The sequence below is a fragment of the Heptranchias perlo genome, chromosome 4, assembly GCF_035084215.1.
Source record: "Heptranchias perlo isolate sHepPer1 chromosome 4, sHepPer1.hap1, whole genome shotgun sequence".
Taxonomy (NCBI): domain Eukaryota; kingdom Metazoa; phylum Chordata; class Chondrichthyes; order Hexanchiformes; family Hexanchidae; genus Heptranchias; species Heptranchias perlo.
This window is the reverse complement of record NC_090328.1, coordinates 136,283,309-136,302,360: the sequence shown is the minus strand read 5'-3', so window position 1 is coordinate 136,302,360 and position 19,052 is coordinate 136,283,309. Positions and strand designations below refer to the sequence as shown.

Below are 19,052 nucleotides of genomic sequence, written 5' to 3'. Positions count from 1 at the left end.
TTTTGGTTCAAAGTCAGGAATAAAACAGTATGCTTTTCTTTAACACCTTTTTAAGTGTCAAAGGGAGGGTTGCAGATTTATGGTGACTGAATAAGTGAAATTGTGTTTTTAGTATAAGGTATTCTGGGAGTTTTACTGCTGTTTTGGGGATCTAATTCTGTGACTGTCCATGTTTCTGTGAAAGCTGTAAATGAGTGTCCTTGATTATTATTATATGTTCTTCAATTTTTATCTCACTTTTTAAAGGCAGGATACACCAGCAAGAGTGCTAATTTGGAGGTGGAACCAGGATCAGGCAGGTAGAGGCTGTTTGGGAAGTGATGGTAAAAATGGAAGTGAGAGAGAAAGTTGAGGTGCTGGGGACTCTGGTGGGGAACAGGAGGCAGCAGGGAGTCCTGGGATTGGAATACACTGTTCCAAAGGAGATGGGTACAAATGAAGTGAGAATATTTGGAAATAAGTGCAGTCTTGCTCAAAGACAGTGAAGCAAGTGGTTTTGATTGATTTATAGAAAATAAAAAAATTAGTGTTTTCCTTACTTGCTACAGATGGACAAATAAGTAATTCATAGTCGTATAAACAAATCTGTTCTGTGAACAATGATTTTTGAATTCTCAGTAAAAACAAAAATATGCAGTTGCTGTATTCAGTCCTCTCTGCCAGCCTCTGTTTTTAACGTAAAAATAAGTACTTGGACATAATTTTCCTGTAAAATCTGACCTCTAACTTTTAATGTTCATGTTCCACCTTTTTATGGAATCATTTGGAACTGTGTTTCATACCTACTGCAGCTAGATAAATAAACCTTTGAAAAATAATCACATTCTCAGTATAAACCAAAAAGGCAGTTGCTTTAATCATAGCTCTGTGTTTTTTGCAGCTCTGTCTCACACATTCTGAAGTAACATTAAGCAGTTGAAAATAATTTTCCTCGCAAACCTTAGCTCAAAAATTGTAAGGTTCATGCTGCAGCTTGTTTTGAATTCATTTAAAAAAAAACAAGTGCATATTTACTGTTATAGCCTAAGGGAAGATATACGGATCATACTGATGCATGCTGGGATTTCTCCACAGTACACTGCATTTTGGGAATTGCAGGCACAGATGTTCTTAATTTTGCATTAATTTCAGTATCACACCCCTTGGCAAGTAAAATAATAACATTCACCACACTCCCTGTTAGCAAGTTACATTTTCTGTTCAAGGCTAATTAGATGCAAATATGATACAAGATTTGATAAAAGTGATACTCGAAGAGTGATGGCCTAAATGAATGCTATACACAACTTTTTTAAACATGTAATGAATGGTGTGACATAAATACCAAACAATAAGGAGTAACTTGACTTTACTGTTATGAGTACATTCTGAAGATAATTTTTGCTATTATTATTTGAACATAAAGCAATAAATTTTTGAAAAGTCTTAACTTCTCACAGTGTTCAAAGGGCTAGATTATTGCTGATAAACTACAACCAGTTTGTTTTTCCTGTAACAATAACTGGCTCTGTCATGGTAAAGTGACTGTTCGTTTAATATGGAAAAAAAAACTTCTGATAATGGAAATAGTCTTATTATGCTTTTCTGTGGACTTTGTACATCTTTAAAAGTATTACAAACTTTTAAGATGATGAATAAAATGTTTCCAAAAATCAGATTGACATCAGAGTAGTGGGGTTGGGGAGGTTGCCTTTATGTAAAGAATGAGACTTCAGAAACGGCTTTGTTGGAGCATCTGATGTGATGTGTGTTTGCAAATGTTCTGTTTTTGGAGCCATAATAATGTGGCTGTTGTGAGAGGGTTTTTATTTAATTTTTCGCTAAATGAAGTTCCAGCCCACAATGCAGGACATCATCAAGAATGATTAGAGTAAAAGAGAAGAAAAGGTAAATTGAGAAATAGTGGTTATGTGACACGAAACTTTGGTTTTAAAAGTCTGAAGGCAGCAAAAGAGAAAGACAATTACATAGAAATTGCAATACGGATACAGGCTGATTGGCCCATCCAATCCGTGTTGGTGATTATCCTCCACACGTGCAGTAGTCCAAATCCCATGTGCCACCCCTATTCCCATATCTGTGTATCCTGCTTTCCTTTAACCACCCAGCTAAACAATTCTCAAATGTTGGCATGAGCCTTGATTTTAATCCTGCCGACCTGGCGTGAACGGGGTGGGCGGGTTGTTAAAATGGAGGGCCCCGCGATTTTAATTCCTGGGTTTTGGAGAGTATAGAAGACTCCCACCGCAGACAGGCGGGGCCTCGCGGATATTGAAATTTCGGGTTCCGATGATGTAATTTTTACTCTCAAATGCACAAAACTATTGGCAAGCAGAGTCGGGTCAGAAGAGGCCCAGGTAAGTAATGACTTTTTATATTTTATGTTTTAGTACGGTTCCTTGTGGCCCAGGAGGAACCTGATTGCTCCTCCTGGCGCAACAAGGAAACATTAGGCCTCTTCTACCCTCTATTCCCCCCTCAATGTCCTCCAGCTACGATTGGCCTGGAGCTTCCACTGCTGTATTAATTACCTTGCTGGCCTGGGCCCTCCACTCCTGTATTAATTACCGTGGCGGCCTGTATCTTCCACCCTTTCACCACTTGAGCTCATCTAAAACTCTGCTTCTTGTTTCGTAACCTGCACTAAGTCCCACTTATCCATCATCCCTGTGCTCACTAACCTACATTGGCTCCCAGACCCCAGTGCCTTCAATTTGAAATTCTCATACTTGTGTTAACATCGCTTCATGGGCTTGCCCCTCGATCTCTATAACCTCCTGCAGCCCTACAATCCTTCGGAAACTTGGCATTCTCCAACTCTGGGATCTTATGCATCCCCCAAACCCTTCGCCCCACCACTAGCATCTGTGCCTTGAGCCAAATGCACTAAACTCTGGAATCCCCTCCCTAAATCTCTCCACCTCTCTGTCCTCCTTTAAGATGACCCCCCCACCTTAAAACCTCCCTCTTTAACCAAACCTTTAGCTCGATGTCAATTTTTGTCTGATAACGCTTTTGTGAAGCATTTTGGGATGTTTTTCTACATTAAAGGTGCTATAGAAATGCAAGTTGTGGTTGCTGCTTTTTGTATGGCCTTATCCATTTGAAGTGCTGAATTTAATGACTTGTGAAACTGACCCTTCAAATCCACATCACCCAGCCTTCCCCCATTCAAAGTATAATTATTACTTTTATTTTTTTTAATCAACATATACCATCTCATGCTTAGTGACATCGAATTCCATCTGCCACTTTTTTTGCCTATTCCACCCTTGCAGTTTCCCTTGGTCCTCTGAAGTATTTACTGTGCTTCCTATTTTAGTGCCATCTGCAAATTTTGAACAGCACTCCATTTTAAAATGGAGGGCCCCGCGATTTTAACTCCTGGGTTTTGGAGAGTATAGAAGACTCCCACCGCAGACAGGCGGGGCCTCATGGATATTGAAATTTCGGGTTCCGATGATGTAATTTTTACTCTCAAATCCAACATCCAACGTTCTACATCCAAATTATTGATGTGAACAGAAGTGGTCCCAGAACAGAACCCTGTAGGTCACGGCTTCCCACTTCCAACCACTCTGAGAAGCTTCCCTTAATTGCTATTCTCTCTTTTTCTCTCATCTGACCAGTTTTTTTACAATTTGCTACCCTTGCCTGAATTTCATACACCTTAACCTTCTTCATTTGTCTCCTATGTGGTGCCTTGTCAAAGGCTTTCTGAAAGTCCATGTACACCACATCCACTGTATTCCCTCATCCACTATCTCTGTCACTTTTCTCCACAAACTCTATTAGGTTTGTCAAGCACAATTTTCCTTTTTTAAATCCCTGTTGACTGCTACTAATTATTTTCTCGATCTAGATGTTGAGACATTTCATTTTTAATTAAAGATTCCAAAATTTTCTCTACCACAGATGTTAAACCAACTTGGCCTATAATTACATTTTTAGAATGGGTATTACATCGGCCACTTTCAAGTCCTCTGTCACACATCTACTCTCAATAGGATCCTGAAATTTAATTTCTAGCGCCTCTCTAATACTTTTATTTGTTACAATATCACTCATCTCACTTTAATCAATTCAGGATTTACCGCCTCTTCTTTTGTAACTCTGAGGGAGGTATGAAGAGATCCATAGTTTTGAGATTGCGGGAAAAGAAGGAAACTGCGCTAAGTCTTAGATTTTAACTCTAAGCGTGTTCACGCTGGTAACCTGCCCTGGTGAGTTAATTTCCCGCCTGCCAGTGGCAGCAGGAGGCCTATGGTGATTTTAACTGCCTCGCCTCATTTAAATGCCATTGGTCCACATATTGGCGGGAAGAGGGCTAAGAGTGGTTGCCAACTGTTGAAGGTTGGTAGCCCTTGGCTTCGATATATGAAGGGGTTTCAGAGGGTTCTTGCAGGAGTGAAGGGGGTAGTCTGGGGCATGAGAGACTCTGTCTCTTGGCTCCATATCCTTCCCAACAGCTGCTGACCAGCTTTAGGCAGCCGTCTGCAGGTTGAGATCACAGCTGGGGAGAAGGGGGTGAGTTCCGTGTGGGTAACCAACCTGCCCACTTGCTCTGTTCTGCTAGGCGGGTAAGATTAAAATCGACCTTTTGATTTCAACACAATGAGCATGTAGGGAGGACGAGCACATAGGATAATATATTTGCAGCAGTTTAAAAGGAACAAGATTGAGATCGATAGATTTTTGTTGGGTAAAGGTATCAAGGGATATGGAACAAAGGCGGGAAAATGGCATTGAGGTACAGATCAGCCATATTATAATTGAATGGCGGAACAGGCTCGAGGGACTGAATGGCTTATTCTTGATCCTATGTTTCTATGAAAGTTTAGAGGAGTACGAACCACAATAGTACCAATGAAATAGAGATGGGGGAAAAAGCAAGAAAGAGAGAACGATAGACAGACAGAGTAAGGAGTTGAAGCTAGAAATGAAACCCTATCAGACGTGCCTATATTGTATCCTGTTCAGAAGTGTGTGAGATGTATTAGAAAAACTTCCTCATATAAGGGAGTAGTATTCAAGTCTTGGCTGGACTTGGACTTTATAATGAATGAGCTGTTGAGGAAGTAAAATAAATGTTTGCCATAAAATAGGAAAACAAGCTTTAGCAATGGAGTAATGTAGGAGATACATTTGAGGTCCAGAAGGCACAGTGAGCCCATGAATGTAAATAGATGCAGGAGTAAGGGCAAAGCCAGCAATGGTAAGAGGTGGTTACCAAAAAAAGTACTGCAATGATAAATTTTAATCCTATAATGTAATGGGTTCATCTTGCATATGCAAAGATTTTAGTGATTAATCTGAACCAAACATTTGAATTTTGATTGCTGCCCTGTAAACCTTCACAGAATATTGTGGAGCTTATGGAGGCAGTTTATTCCCATTTTCATAAATTGATTTTTACCAGTAATGAGAGTATTGACTGCTAAGTCACAGTTGATGCATGGTGATTTCCACATTTTTGGATTAATAACTTGTGTAATTGAGTGGATAATCCATCTCAGCCTCCTCCCGATCTTCCCACCATCACGGAAGCCAGTCTTCGGCCAATTTGATTCACTCCACGTGATATCAAGAAACGGCTGAGTGCACTGGATACAGCAAAGGCTATGGGCCCCGACAACATCCCAGCTGTAGGGCTGAAGACTTGTGCTCCAGAACTAGCTGCGCCTCTAGCCAAGCTGTTCCAGTACAGCTACAACGCTGGCATCCACCCGACAATGTGGAAAATTGCCCAGGTATGTCCTGACCACAAAAAGCAGGACAAATCCAATCCGGCCAATTACCGCCCCATCAGTCTACTCTCAATCATCAGCAAAGTGATGGAAGGTGTCGTCGACAGTGCTATCAAGCGGCACTTACTCACCAATAACCTGCTCACCGATGCTCAGTTTGGGTTCCGCCAGGACCACTCGGCTCCAGACCTAATTACAGCCTTGGTCCAAACATGGACAAAAGAGCTGAATTCCAGAGGTGAGGTGAGAGTGACTGCCCTTGACATCAAGGCAGCATTTGACCGAGTGTGGCACCAAGGAGCCCTAGTAAAATTGAAGTCAATGGGAATCAGGGGGAAAACTCTCCAATGGCTGGAGTCATACCTAGCACAAAGGAAGATGGTAGTGGTTGTTGGAGGCCAATCATCTCAGCCCCAGGGCATTGCTGCAGGAGTTCCTCAGGGCAGTGTCCTAGGCCCAACCATCTTCAGCTGCTTCATCAATGACCTTCCCTCCATCATAAGGTCAGAAATGGGAATGTTCGCTGATGACTGCACAGTGTTCAGTTCCATTCGCAACCCCTCAGATAATGAAGCAGTCCGAGCCTGCATGCAGCAAGACCTGGACAACATCCAGGCTTGGGCTCATAAGTGGCAAGTAACATTTGCGCCAGATAAGTGCCAGGCAATGACCATCTCCAACAAGAGAGAGTCTAACCACCTCCCCTTGACATTCAACGGCATTACCATCGCCGAATCCCCCACCATCAACATCCTGGGGGTCACCATTGACCAGAAACTTAACTGGACCAGCCATATAAATACCGTGGCTACGAGAGCAGGTCAGAGGCTGGGTATTCTGCGGCGAGTGACTCACCTCCTGACTCCCCAAAGCCTTTCCACCATCTACAAGGCACAAGTCAGGAGTGTGATGGAATACTCTCCACTTGCCTGGATGAGTGCAGCTCCAACAACACTCAAGAAGCTCGACACCATCCAAGATAAAGCAGCCCGCTTGATTGGCACCCCATCCACCACCCTAAACATTCACTCCCTTCACCACCGGCGCACTGTGGCTGCAGTGTGCACCATCCACAGGATGCACTGCAGCAACTCGCCAAGGCTTCTTCGACAGCACCTCCCAAACCCGCGACCTCTACCACCTAGAAGGACAAGGGCAGCAGGCGCATGGGAACAACACCACCTGCACGTTCCCCTCCAAGTCACACACCATCCCAACTTGGAAATATATCGCCGTTCCTTCATTGTCGCTGGGTCAAAATCCTGGAACTCCCTTCCTAACAGCACTGTGGGAGAACCGTCACCACACGGACTGCAGCGGTTTAAGAAGGTGGCTCACCACCACCTTCTCGAGGGCAATTAGGGATGGGCAATAAATGCCGGCCTTGCCAGCAACGCCCACATCCCGTGAACGAATTAAAAAAAAATTGTAAATTTTGTACAACAGTAATTGACAGCTAGTTACTAGGAAATAACTTTTTGAAGATTTAATAAATTTTGACAACTGTTGAAAGTTAATTTTGTTAATGGTGGGGGAGGAGTGCAGTATATTTCCACGTGGATATTGCTAGGCAGCTTTCAACAAAGTATGAAGAAGATTACCTGTGCTTTTCCCTGGCCCCACTCTAACATCAGCACTGACGTATAGTGCTTTTCAGATTCATTAATCTTTTGATGAATATTAACTCTATAATGATTCTGCCTCAGTGGTTTAATCTAGGGTCTGTTTGAAGAAAATAGAATATGAGCGTAAACTAGCAAGAAATATAAAAATGGATTGTTAGAGTTTGTATGAGTATGTAAAAAGGAAGACAGTAGCGAAAGTAAACGTGGGTCCCTTAGAGGATGAGACAGGAGAAATTATAATGGGGAATAAGGAGGTGGCAGAGATATTAAACAAATATTTTGTATCTGCCTTCATAGTTGAAGACACAAAAAGCATACCAGAAATAGTGGGTACCAAGGGTCTAGTGAGAGTGAGGAACTTTAATTAATATTAGTAAAGAAAAAGTACTGGAGAAATTAATGGGACTAAAAGCTGACATATCCCCTGGATCTGATGGGCTACATCTTAGGGTTCTAAAAGAGGTGGCTGCAGAGATAGTGGATGCATTGGTTGTGATCTTCCAAAATTCCTTAGATTCTAGAACAATTTCAGTGGATTGGAAGGTAGCAAATGTAACCCCTCTATTAAAGAAAGGAGGGAAAGAGAAAACAGGGCCAGTTAGCCTGACATCAGTCGTCAGGAAAATGCTGGAATCCACTATTAAGGATGTAGTAACAGGGCACTTAGAACATCATAATGTGATTGGGCAGAGTCAACATGTTTTTATGAAAGGGAAATTGTGTTTGACAAATCTATTAGAGTTTTTTGAGGATGTAACTAGCGGGGTAGATAAAGGGGAACCAGTAGATGTAGTATATTTGGATTTTTGAAAGGCGCCACACAAGATAAGGGCTCATGGGGTTGGAGGTAATATATTAGCATGGATAGAGAATTGGTTAATGGATAGAAAACAGAGTAGGAATAAACGGGTCATTTTCGGGTTGGCGGGCTGTAACTAGTGGGGTGCCGCAAGGATCGGTGCTTGGCCCTCAGCTATTTACAATCTATATTAATGACTCAGAATGAAGGGACCGAATGTAATGTATCCAAGTTTGCTGACAATACAAAGCTAGGTGGGAAAGTAAGCTGTGAGGAGGACACAGAGTCTGCAAAGGGATATAGACAGGTTAAGTGAGTGGGCAAGGTGACAGGTGGAGTATAATGTGGGGAAGTGTGAGGTTATTTTTTAAATAGTGAGAAACTATTAAATGTTGTTGTTCAGAGAGATTTGGGTGTGCTTGACCATGAAACACTGAAAGTTAACATGCAGGTACAGCAAGCAATTAGGAAGGCAAATGGAATGTTGGCCTTTATTGCAAGGGGATTGGAATACTAAAGAAAGGAAGTCTTGCTACAATTGTACAGGGCTTTGGTGAGACCACAGCTGGAGTACTGTACAGTTTTGGTCTCCTTACCTCAGGATGGATATACTTGCTTTTGAGGCGGTCCAACGAAGGTTCACTAGATTGATTCCTGGGATGAGAGGGTTGTCCTATGAGGAGAGATTGAATATATTCTCTGGCCTATATTCTTTGGAGTTTAGAAGAAAGAGAGGTGATCTCATTGAAATGGATAAAATTCTTAGAGGGCTTGACAGGGTAGATGCGGAGAGGCTGTTTCCCCTGACTGGAGAGCCTAGAACTAGGGGCATAATCTCAGGATAAGGAGTAGGCGATTTAGGACTGAAATGAGGTGTAATTTCTTCACTGAGGGTGGTGAATCTTTGGAATTCTCTACCCTAGAGGGCTGTGGATGCTCAGTTGTTCAGAATATTCAAGGTTGAGATCAATAGATTTTTGGACTCTTAAGGGAATCAAGGGATATGGAGATTGGGCGGGAAAGTTGAGTTGAGGTCGAAGATCAGCCATGCTGTTTTTGAATGGTGGAGCAGGCTCAGGGGGCCATATGGCCTACTCCTGCTCCTATTTCTTATGTTCTGATGTTCTTAAGCACAGGGTGAGCTCCTCATGACAATCATAGTAATTTGGTTTTTAGTATTCGTATTAGAAATTGATAACCAGTGTTTTGTCAGTTATTACACAGATCCTGATAGATGTATGCATCTCTTTGAAAACTTGTATGCATAGAGTCTTGGTATCTTTTTGTTTGCACTTACACTGATATTCACACCCCGTACGCTAATAATGATTGATAATTAGTGGCAGCTTTCTTTTGTGAAGGTTTTGACAGGTTTTGGCCATCCATTTTTTTTAAATGAGCCTGGTCTGTTTCACATTAATTAATGAGCTATTTTAAAATTAGACTATAATCTGTTTTTCATCCTCCCGCCACCCATATCTACCTTTTTCCTCTCACAGTTTTAAATTTTCTGTTTTTTATAAACTGAATATTTTGTTACTGCTACTTTGTTAGCAGACATCTGTACAACAGGATTTCAGTGATGATGTCAAATGTGTCTACAGTGCTATATTGTATACATGTTAACAAGCTTGATGAGAAGATTGATTTGTCAATTTATAGTTTTATCCATTAAATAATTTATGAATTAGAATAGCTTTGAAATAATCTGACTAAGTAGGACAAACTAAATTAGATATTAATAGTGGGTGGGGGCAGCAATTATTTTAGTGTTAAAACCGGCTTAATGCATCACTTCATTATGTACGGTGATATGTGTCACTTGTAGTGAGAAGTTGTCGTTCTGGTATCTTCTATTAGTTGGTCTGTTTATCTGTACTTGTTAATATGCCAGCTCTGCTAATTTGCAATAAAAATGATTGACCAAATTTGCAAAAGACTTAAGCGATTACTTTATAGCTGCCTTAGCTTTGTTTTTGAAAATGACAGGGATTTGACCTTTTTAACATCTGTAGACATTGATGTTTAATGTTCGTTAAATGAACTTCTCTTCAGATGGGATAGCTTTGCAAAATAGACATACTAAATGCTGTTCGTGTCAGTCTGTTTATTTGTAAACAGTTTTCCTCTGCTAATGTAAAAGGTAGAAAGGTTATGTAGCATGTCAAACCTCAAAAGCAATTGTGATTGGGTTAATTAACCACAAGTTAACCATGCTGATGCGCTGAAATATCACATTGAATAAATGTAAAGCAATCAAAAACCGCTTCCCTTCACTGGACAGGAAAAGCTACCGATCAGAAACTAGCAAGTGAAACAGACTCAGCCAACCAAATTGATTTTTGTTTAAAGTCACCAGTGCAAAACAAGCAGCTACCACAAAGGAATGAATCAAATTGCTCCAAAAAAATGACTCTTTGGAGCCACAGTGGCTCTTTACCGTTTTAGTAAAGTTTACTGCTGTAACTCAAAGATGTCAGTATATAAAATGCACAGGCAAGGAAAAAGTAATATCTTCCCAATCTATAATGTATATCTGTAGAACAATGTGCCTTAAGTTATCAAAGAAGCAAAGTGCAAGCATAACAATAAGGAACATTTTTGTAAATGTTTGAGGAGCTGAAAAACATGGTTCTTATGACATAAAATGGTGTCCATTGTAATGAAGTGTCTAACTCTTAGGCTGTATTGGGAATCAAGGGATATGGGAAAGGGTGGGAAAGTGGAGTTGAGGGAGATCAGCCATGATCTTATTGAAAAGCAGAGGGTCCGTATGGCCTACTCCTGCTCCTATTTCTTATGTTGTAGTTCGCTATACTTCTACTATAAAATAAATAGTTTTTTGATATGATATCCATCTCCACAAGTAATGCTTCGCTTTGTAATAAAAGTTGCTGTTTATTAAAACATAACTAATTGGAATTTTAATGTATCTCTGTGATATATTTTGTTGTATTCATGTCTTTTGAATGGCAAATATGGCACAAAAAAAATCAAGTGTTGGTGCTACAATTGATGTCACAACCTATTTTCCAGTGGATGTGAGCCGACAACACAAAACCACTGCTAATTTGGCACTAGTTGGAACAAGATTGTTAATCTTGCACAGACAGTTATGGGAAGTAGAAAAACGAAACTGGTGGAGGAAGGGTGAGCTTTACTCTGCTATACCTAATTTGTAAGTACTTGACACCGATATTCGGTGACAAAATTGACAAAACTATTTTAACTCTCCAAGCACTGACACCCTTCACCTTGAAGAACATAAATTCACCTCAAAGAAATAAGATAAGCAACATTCTTAACTATACTGGCATGATGGTGTTGTAGTGGATTTTTGTTGCCATGAAACCTGGAACCAGCAGCTTGCAGAATACATGATACTGAACTCATTATGACTGAAGCAACTAAAGACAATTTAGAGGATTTTACTGCCCTTCTCCCCTGAATAATAACTGGAACTTTTGCAGCAAGTCAAGTAGACTTGTGATGTGGGTCTGTGGCTCTAGCAGACCAGCCCTGTTACGTTATTATAATAATTGGAATGTTACACAAATGTTTGTTTATTTAGGATGAGTAAAGGCCATCAGGGCCCATGCGTGCTCGTTCCCTTCGGTTGACTTTATCCCTGTGCACCAATCATTCCCTCCCTATCTCCTGGCAGCGACCAAAAAAAGAGACCTGTAGCCAATTCACGAGTCCCCAGGCAAAAATTCCTCTTCAACTCCTCCTAATTGATCAGGCAAGTGTCAGGAGGCCCCAGATCACTAATTATTATCCAGAAATGATTTACTTTTACTTTCCATATGCAATGATCACCTGTTCTCCAGAAATCCATCTCATACCTTTTTGAAGGATAGTAGGGAATCTGTCTTCGCTGCCTCCTGTTCAACGAGTGGTTCACACTGGAAAAAGTAAAACTTCCAGACATTCAAATCCTCCTCCTGATTCCTCGGTTTTCATTGGTAGCCTTTAATTCTACCTGACTCTGTTACATCAAACACGCAATGTGTCAACAACACAAGTTTATTAATGGCATGGACATCAGATGCCCTCTAAGTGCCTGTCTCTATACCAAGTACAAACCCATGGCATCAAGTCTGTTTTCATAGCTCAGTGTTCTCTGGAGCATCCTTGTTGTCCTTCTCTGCACCTTCTCCAGAGTCACATATCCTTCTTGAGATGGGGAACCAAACTGGACATGTGTTTGGAAATAGGTTTGTGCTTATATTGCTGAGTTCCACCAAGTGTTGGCACACACATGCACTGGTTTACTAGCCTGCTTTCAAGAAACTTTCTAGTGTCTTCATGATACTGTGGACCATTGTATTATTAATGCATATAGAAGTACAGATGATGGATAAAATGTGGTGAATGGCACTTTGCATAGTTGCTCATAAATCTTAACAGCATGAGTCCTTGTATCAGCTGTGCAACCATGGGAGGCCAAGCCCATAGCAACAGGAGTAGGCCATTCAGCCCCTCGTGCCTGCTCCGCCATTTGATAAGATCATGGCTGATCTGTGATCTAACTCCATATATCCGCCTTTGGCCCATATCCCTTAATACCTTTGATTGCCAAAAAGCTATCTATCTCACATTTAAATTTAGCAATTGAGCTAGTATCAATTGCCGTTTGCGGAGGAGAGTTCCAAACTTCTACCACCCTTTGTGTGTAGAAATGTTTTCTAATATCGCTCCTGAAAGGTCTGGCTCTAATTTTTAGACTGTGCCCCCTACTCCTAGAATCCCCAACCAGCGGAAATAGTTTCTATCCACCCTATCCGTTCTCCTTAATATCTTATATTAGATATTAAGAGAAGGGCAGTAAAATCCTCTAAATTGTCTTTAGTTGCTTCAGTCATAACGAGCTCAGTATTAGGTATTCTTCAAGCTGCTGGTTCCAGGTTTCATGGCAACAAAAATCCACTACACACCGTCATGCCAGTATTGTTAAGAATGTTGCTTAAATTCACCTATTGAGGTGAATTTATGCTCTTCGTATTAGAAAAAAATCAGAGGAGTTACAGCTGCCTGCTCTAAAGTAGCATCTAACACTCAGCCTCCAAGAGGCCTTAGTGGAAGATACCTTGATTTTGTGCTATAATTATAAAGTATGGGAACAGTAGATGTACCCTTCCCTGGAGAGCTAGAACCTTCTTTTGACTTTGGAATTTGTGGTAGAATTATACATACTTTGTAAAAGAAACTTTTAAACTTCAAAAGCATGATCATTAAAGTATGTTCCTCCTCAAAAGACACACTTGAAACCGGATCCATTTAGGAGGCATTTATTCTCTAGCAGAGAACAAACTTCTGAACTGTGTGTGTATGTGGAAGAGGAAGGAGTGCATTTATAATTGGGGCTAACATCTGATCTTCACCAATTACTAAATGAGTGATTGGCAATTTTAAATGACATAGATCAGAAATGACCTAAAATGAATGGGTCCAAACACTACAGACTACCAGTGAACAAAATTTGAATTAAATGTGTGTATATTTATATGTATTGCAAATAGAATTGTGTGCATTTCCTTTCAGGAGAATTTTGATATCATTCTGGCCCCAGAAGGATTGATTTCACCTTTCCATTGGAAACATGTTAGAAGGCATAGGTAAGAAGCATGTTCAATTGTCATGTTTTTGTAAAGGGAATGGTTTTACAAATTAATTGGTTATTTATAAATAGAAATGTTGCTCACTTTTATTCCCAAAATTGGTGCGACACTGCTTCTATGCCACTTAATTGTGTTCATGGATCAGAAGGGAGTATTGTGGGTGATAATCAATTACAGTAGTGTACAGCTGAGCTCCAAAGCAGACCTCTTGCAGATCCAGCTTGCTATTTTATGGGCTCCTGGAAAGGATTTGGGAGAAGTGGAATTATAATAGCATGACTGTATGTAATCTTCACATTGACTTAGGTTTAAGCAATCAAGTACTTTTTTTTTACAGTTTTTGACTCTTTTTAGATTGGGAGAGTCTAACTTTAATTTGAAAAAAAATTGTTGGGTGAGAAGGTGGAATGCTGTGCTTTCTCTGCCATCTGATTTTTGAATCCAGGCCAAACTGGCTCTAAGAATCCCCAAGAGAAATTAATTCGGACAGTATGGATCCAGCTCAAAGTGGGCACAGAAATAGTGAATAAATCCAAGACATTTTAGAAATTGAAATATGATTGCCAATAGAGGAAAATCAAATTGATAAATATACAACATTGATATAAATTTTTTTCATTGCGGTTGACCCACTACTTTGGTTATATGACATAGCAGCTTTTTAAAATGAATTATGTTTTGGAGAGGGGCCATTAAGGTACGTGTGTGTGAGGGGAAAGGATTGGGTAATAATTACAAAGGTTATCGGTATATCCATGGCAACACCTATCAATCCTGATAGAAACATAGAAAATAGGAGCCGGAGAAGGCCATTCAGCCCTTCGAGCCTGCTCTGCCATTCAGTATGATCATGGCTGATCCTCTATCTCAATACCATATTCCCACGCTCTCCCCATACCCCTTGATGCCTTTTGTGTCTAGAAATCTATCTAGCTCCTTCTTAAATATATTCAGTGACTTGGCCTCCACAGGTTCACCACCCTCTGAGTGAAGGCATTTGTCCTCATCTCAGTCCTAAATGAACTACCCCACATCCTGAGACTGTGACCCCTCGTTCTGGACCCCCCCCAGCCAGGGGAAACAACCTCCCTGCATCCAGTCTGTCTAGCCCTGTCAGAATTTTATATGTTTCAATGAGATCCCCTCTCATTCTTCTAAACTTGAGTGAATACAGGCCGAGTCGACCCAATCTCTCCTCATACGATAGTCCTGCCATCCCAGGAATCAGTCTGGTGAACCTTCGCTGCACTCCCTCTATGGCAAGTATATCCTTTCTTAGGTATGATGTGGAGATGCCGGTGATGGACTGGGGTTGACAATTGTAAACAATTTTACAACACCAAGTTATAGTCCAGCAATTTTATTTTAAATTCACAAGCTTTCGGAGGCTTCCTCCTTCCTCAGGTGAACGATGTCGATTTCTTAGGTAAGGAGACCAAAACTGCACACAATACTCCAGATATGGTCTCACAAGGCCCTTTATAACTGCAGTAAGACATCCTTGCTCCTATACTCAAATCCTCTTGCAATGAAGGCCAACATACCATTTGCCTTCCTCACTGTTTGCTGCACCTGCATGTTTGCTTTCAGTGACTGGTGTACATCAACATTTCCCAATCTATCACCATTTAAATAATACTCTGCCTTTCTGTTTTTCATTCCGAAGTGGATAACTTCACATTTATCCACATTATACTGCATATAAATTACAAATGATAATTACAAATAATGATAGTGTTATTTGACAAATAAATCCATTTTACAATTACTATTGATTTATTTGATCATCCTAGCTATCTGCCCATTAACTGAGGCCAGATATGTAACATTCCATGTAAGGTGTATGAAAGCCCCACACTTGCCTCTCAATACCAATCTCGTCTGTTGTCAGCATTCATTGTTAAAATGTAATTTTCAAAAAATATATAAAATTACAGCTTTAACAGTGATAAAACTCACTCCAAATATGCAGTTGTGCTATGACTAGAACCATTTGGAGGATTAATGAGCCATCCATCAGATTATATCTGTGTATAAGGGCTGGATGTTTTATGGCATTGCATTATATAGATTCATATCATTATTTGATGGCGTTCTCTCTGTGTATCAGATGATTTTTCTTTGTGAAATTTGATTTATATTGCCCACATGCCTGAGATTTTTTAGGGGGTAATCAGCCACTGCATCAACAGTAACTTAGTCTTACTACAAAAAGTTTGTGAAAATTTTGTAGCTCAACAAAAATGTTGTTTAATTAGTGGCATTGAAAGTCACATATGCTGAAATTGCATGCAAATTAATTGTCCTTGCAGATACCCAACGAGCTTTGCAGGCTGTGGAACGATTACAGGCAAAGTTACGGGAACGAGGGGATGTGGCAAATGAAGAGAAACTGAGCTTGTTGAGATCTGTGCTACAGAGCCCGCTCTTCAACCAGATCCTGAACCTGCAGAGCTCTGTTCAGCAGCTGAAAGATCAGGTAGGAGCCAAATTTGCAAAAACAGTATTATTAAAGCTGACTTATTTTGAGTAATGGATGCATTAGTTTCTTTTAGTTTCAGATCTAACACTGACCATCACTAAGCATAGTATAATCAGCACTGCTGATCCAGACCAAAAAAAAAATCAAGATTCTTACCACTAAAAACTGAATATGTTAGATTATCTACTTTATATTTAATCTTTCTTAAATGTAGCTCAAATGAACATATACAAATGAACAAATCTTTGTTGTGTGGGGTGTGAACATAGAGATTCTATCCCTTTACAATTTGATGCTATAATCAGGTTGTCATTTGGTTATCATCTACCACTCCATAAAAATTTCATTGTAAGTAGACTGAACAAAAACATTTACTTGAATTTAAAGAAAGAAAAAATTGCATTTATATAGTGCCTTTCACGGTCTTCAGGACATCCCAGAGCACTTAGTCAATGAAGTACTTTTGAAATATAGTCACTGTTGTCGCAAATTTATGTTGTGCTTTTAACGTAGCAACATACTTCACAGGTGGAGATTGGACTCGAGCAAGAGTAAAGAAAAATTAGAAACTGATGGAGTTGGCGAAAACAAGGATGATAGGAGAGGGGAAATTAGTGAGGGAGAGGATACAACTACAGAGTTCTGGATGAGTTGGAATTGATGGAAGATAAAGCTTGTGAAGCTGGCGAGGAGGGAAGTTGAAAAATTGAGTCTGGAAATGATGAAGGAATGGTTGAAAATTTCGGTGGTTGGGTTAGTGATATTTCAGAAGTGGAAGCAGGTGACCTTGGTGATGAAATAGGGATTTAAAGCTCAGGGTTGGGCAGTACACTGAGGTGGTGCACAGTTGCACTGTCAAATTGAGTCTGAGTGAACAGCCAGGAAAGTGGATGGGACCAGGAAAAGAGATGGGTTCACGGGTTAAGATGCAAAGTTTCCAGGGGAATTGAGCAAGATGGATTTGGTCTTGCCAGTGTTAAGCTGCAAAAAGTTCTGGCTTGTCCTTATCCAAGTCTACAAATCTGCCCACGGAGAGCTACAGTCAGAAGGGCACCCTCCTGCATTTGTTCTGGCCGTGTCTCCCCTTCTAGCCGTTCTTGATGGAGACCACAAGGACCAGACTGTCTAGCTCCAGAGAACCCAGTCCAATGCTTGCTCAGCCGACTACTGGAGAGGGAGTTGCCCTGCTAAATATAGGCTAGCATATCTCCGGCTATCATTTGTGTAACTGCACTATGGCAGAATAAAGCTATCATAACAAACATGTAGCCGAAGCAGCTGTGGGACATACACTAAGTACATACACATGAGTGACATTCGGCTTCCATCTGAGTGCGCGCCCCCCCCACTTCAAAAATGAAGCCAACCTACAGCCATTCATTCACATCCAGAACAGAACAGAGCAGAGCTGTCAGCTCAGTAAACTAGACTCCCTGTTGAGACAAACGTCACAGCTTCTGTCCCCTCAAAGACTTCGTGTAATAGCAAATGACATCAGCGATAGATAGGATAAGATCACAAGCTGGTGATTCATATTTATTGCTATCAGCTGACTGAGCTGTGATCTATTCTCACTTGTTGAACAATAGGGCAAGAAAACTTCCGTTCCCCATTGCTGTCTTACATATTTCCTCAAATGTAACTAAAGACATGAGGGAAGAAAAGAAGCCCAAAGTTACATTATTTACATAGATAAAAGTCTTTGATCAAGATAATAACCTATTCATCCCTGACTATCTTCACCGTGGATCTCTGCATCTGTGGGCTTCCCTCTCTTTCCCAATAGTAAAGACTGGCAGCGCAAAATGCGCCTACTGATTTGTGGGCAAATAAGGGAATTATATCCTCCAACTTATTTCCCAGCATTTGCATCATTTTAATGCTGGATGCAAGGGCTGACTGTTAGGCCCAGACATCCAGCTTTCTGAGGCCACAAAAGGAGTTGAAGAATTCTTTGGCGGAACTTGGGCCTGTGACAGAGCATGGCCTTACTCAAGGCAAAGAGGCGCCAGCAAAATGTAAAAAAAAAATTCTACCTCTTCAGGACTAGTGAGATGGCCTGTATCCTCCCATTGTGGCAAGCCTCGCAAGACCTATTGCTTCACTTCCTGCCCCCATTTTGGCAAGACTCCATGGCGGAGGCTGGAGAGTCTGCATCCAAAATATAAGTGACCCTGTGTCTCAAAATTCGGCCAGAGATGCAGCTTCGTGAAAGGCAGAATTCCAACCCCGCTAGAAATATTCCGATCAAGGGGGAATGTAAAATCCCAGCCAGTATATTTATTCCAATCAGCAGTAACTAATTTAAAGTGGACATAATATTGGCGCAGCTACAAGCCACCCTTGGGGGAAAAAAAAGTAACATTTTTACAGTATTAAATAGGATAGACCTCAGATCTGCCACAAGAAGATTCTGAAAAATCTCAGCTCTGCACCAATGCAGTGTATTTCTTTTTATCCCCTTTATTTTCCCTCTGATTTTCCTCTACTCATGAAAGCAGACACTTGTGATGGAATACATTTCAATGGGTTTCTGTTAGTTCTGGTGATCGTTATTTAATTATTATTGAAAACATTCAGATAAGCAACCCATTTATCACTTTCTATGGCTTTTGTATAGCTAAAAGGTCATGGCTTGTTTGCTTATGGTGATGGTGCGTAAACCTCTCTGTAACTGGAACTCCTCCACAAGACGGCAGAGGCAACCCAATTTGGACATCAAACATGTGAAAACTTTCATAAGAATTCTCCTGTTCTCTATTTTTCTCTGTCCTATTC

The 19,052-nt window shown here is 40.6% G+C and overlaps 1 protein-coding gene across 9 annotated transcripts in view; it reads left to right on the top strand.

The window, feature by feature from the left end:
• LOC137321295 (multiple PDZ domain protein) overlaps positions 1-19,052 on the top strand; it is a 326,443-nt gene that overhangs the window by 7,791 nt on the left and 299,600 nt on the right. For all 9 annotated transcript variants that reach the window (XM_067983665.1, XM_067983664.1, XM_067983660.1 and 6 more), the window contains exons 2-3: positions 13,716-13,789; positions 16,105-16,271. In XM_067983665.1, the coding sequence (XP_067839766.1) occupies positions 13,774-13,789; positions 16,105-16,271 (183 nt within the window). In that variant the 5' untranslated portion in view covers positions 13,716-13,773. The remainder of the gene's footprint in view (positions 1-13,715; positions 13,790-16,104; positions 16,272-19,052) is intronic.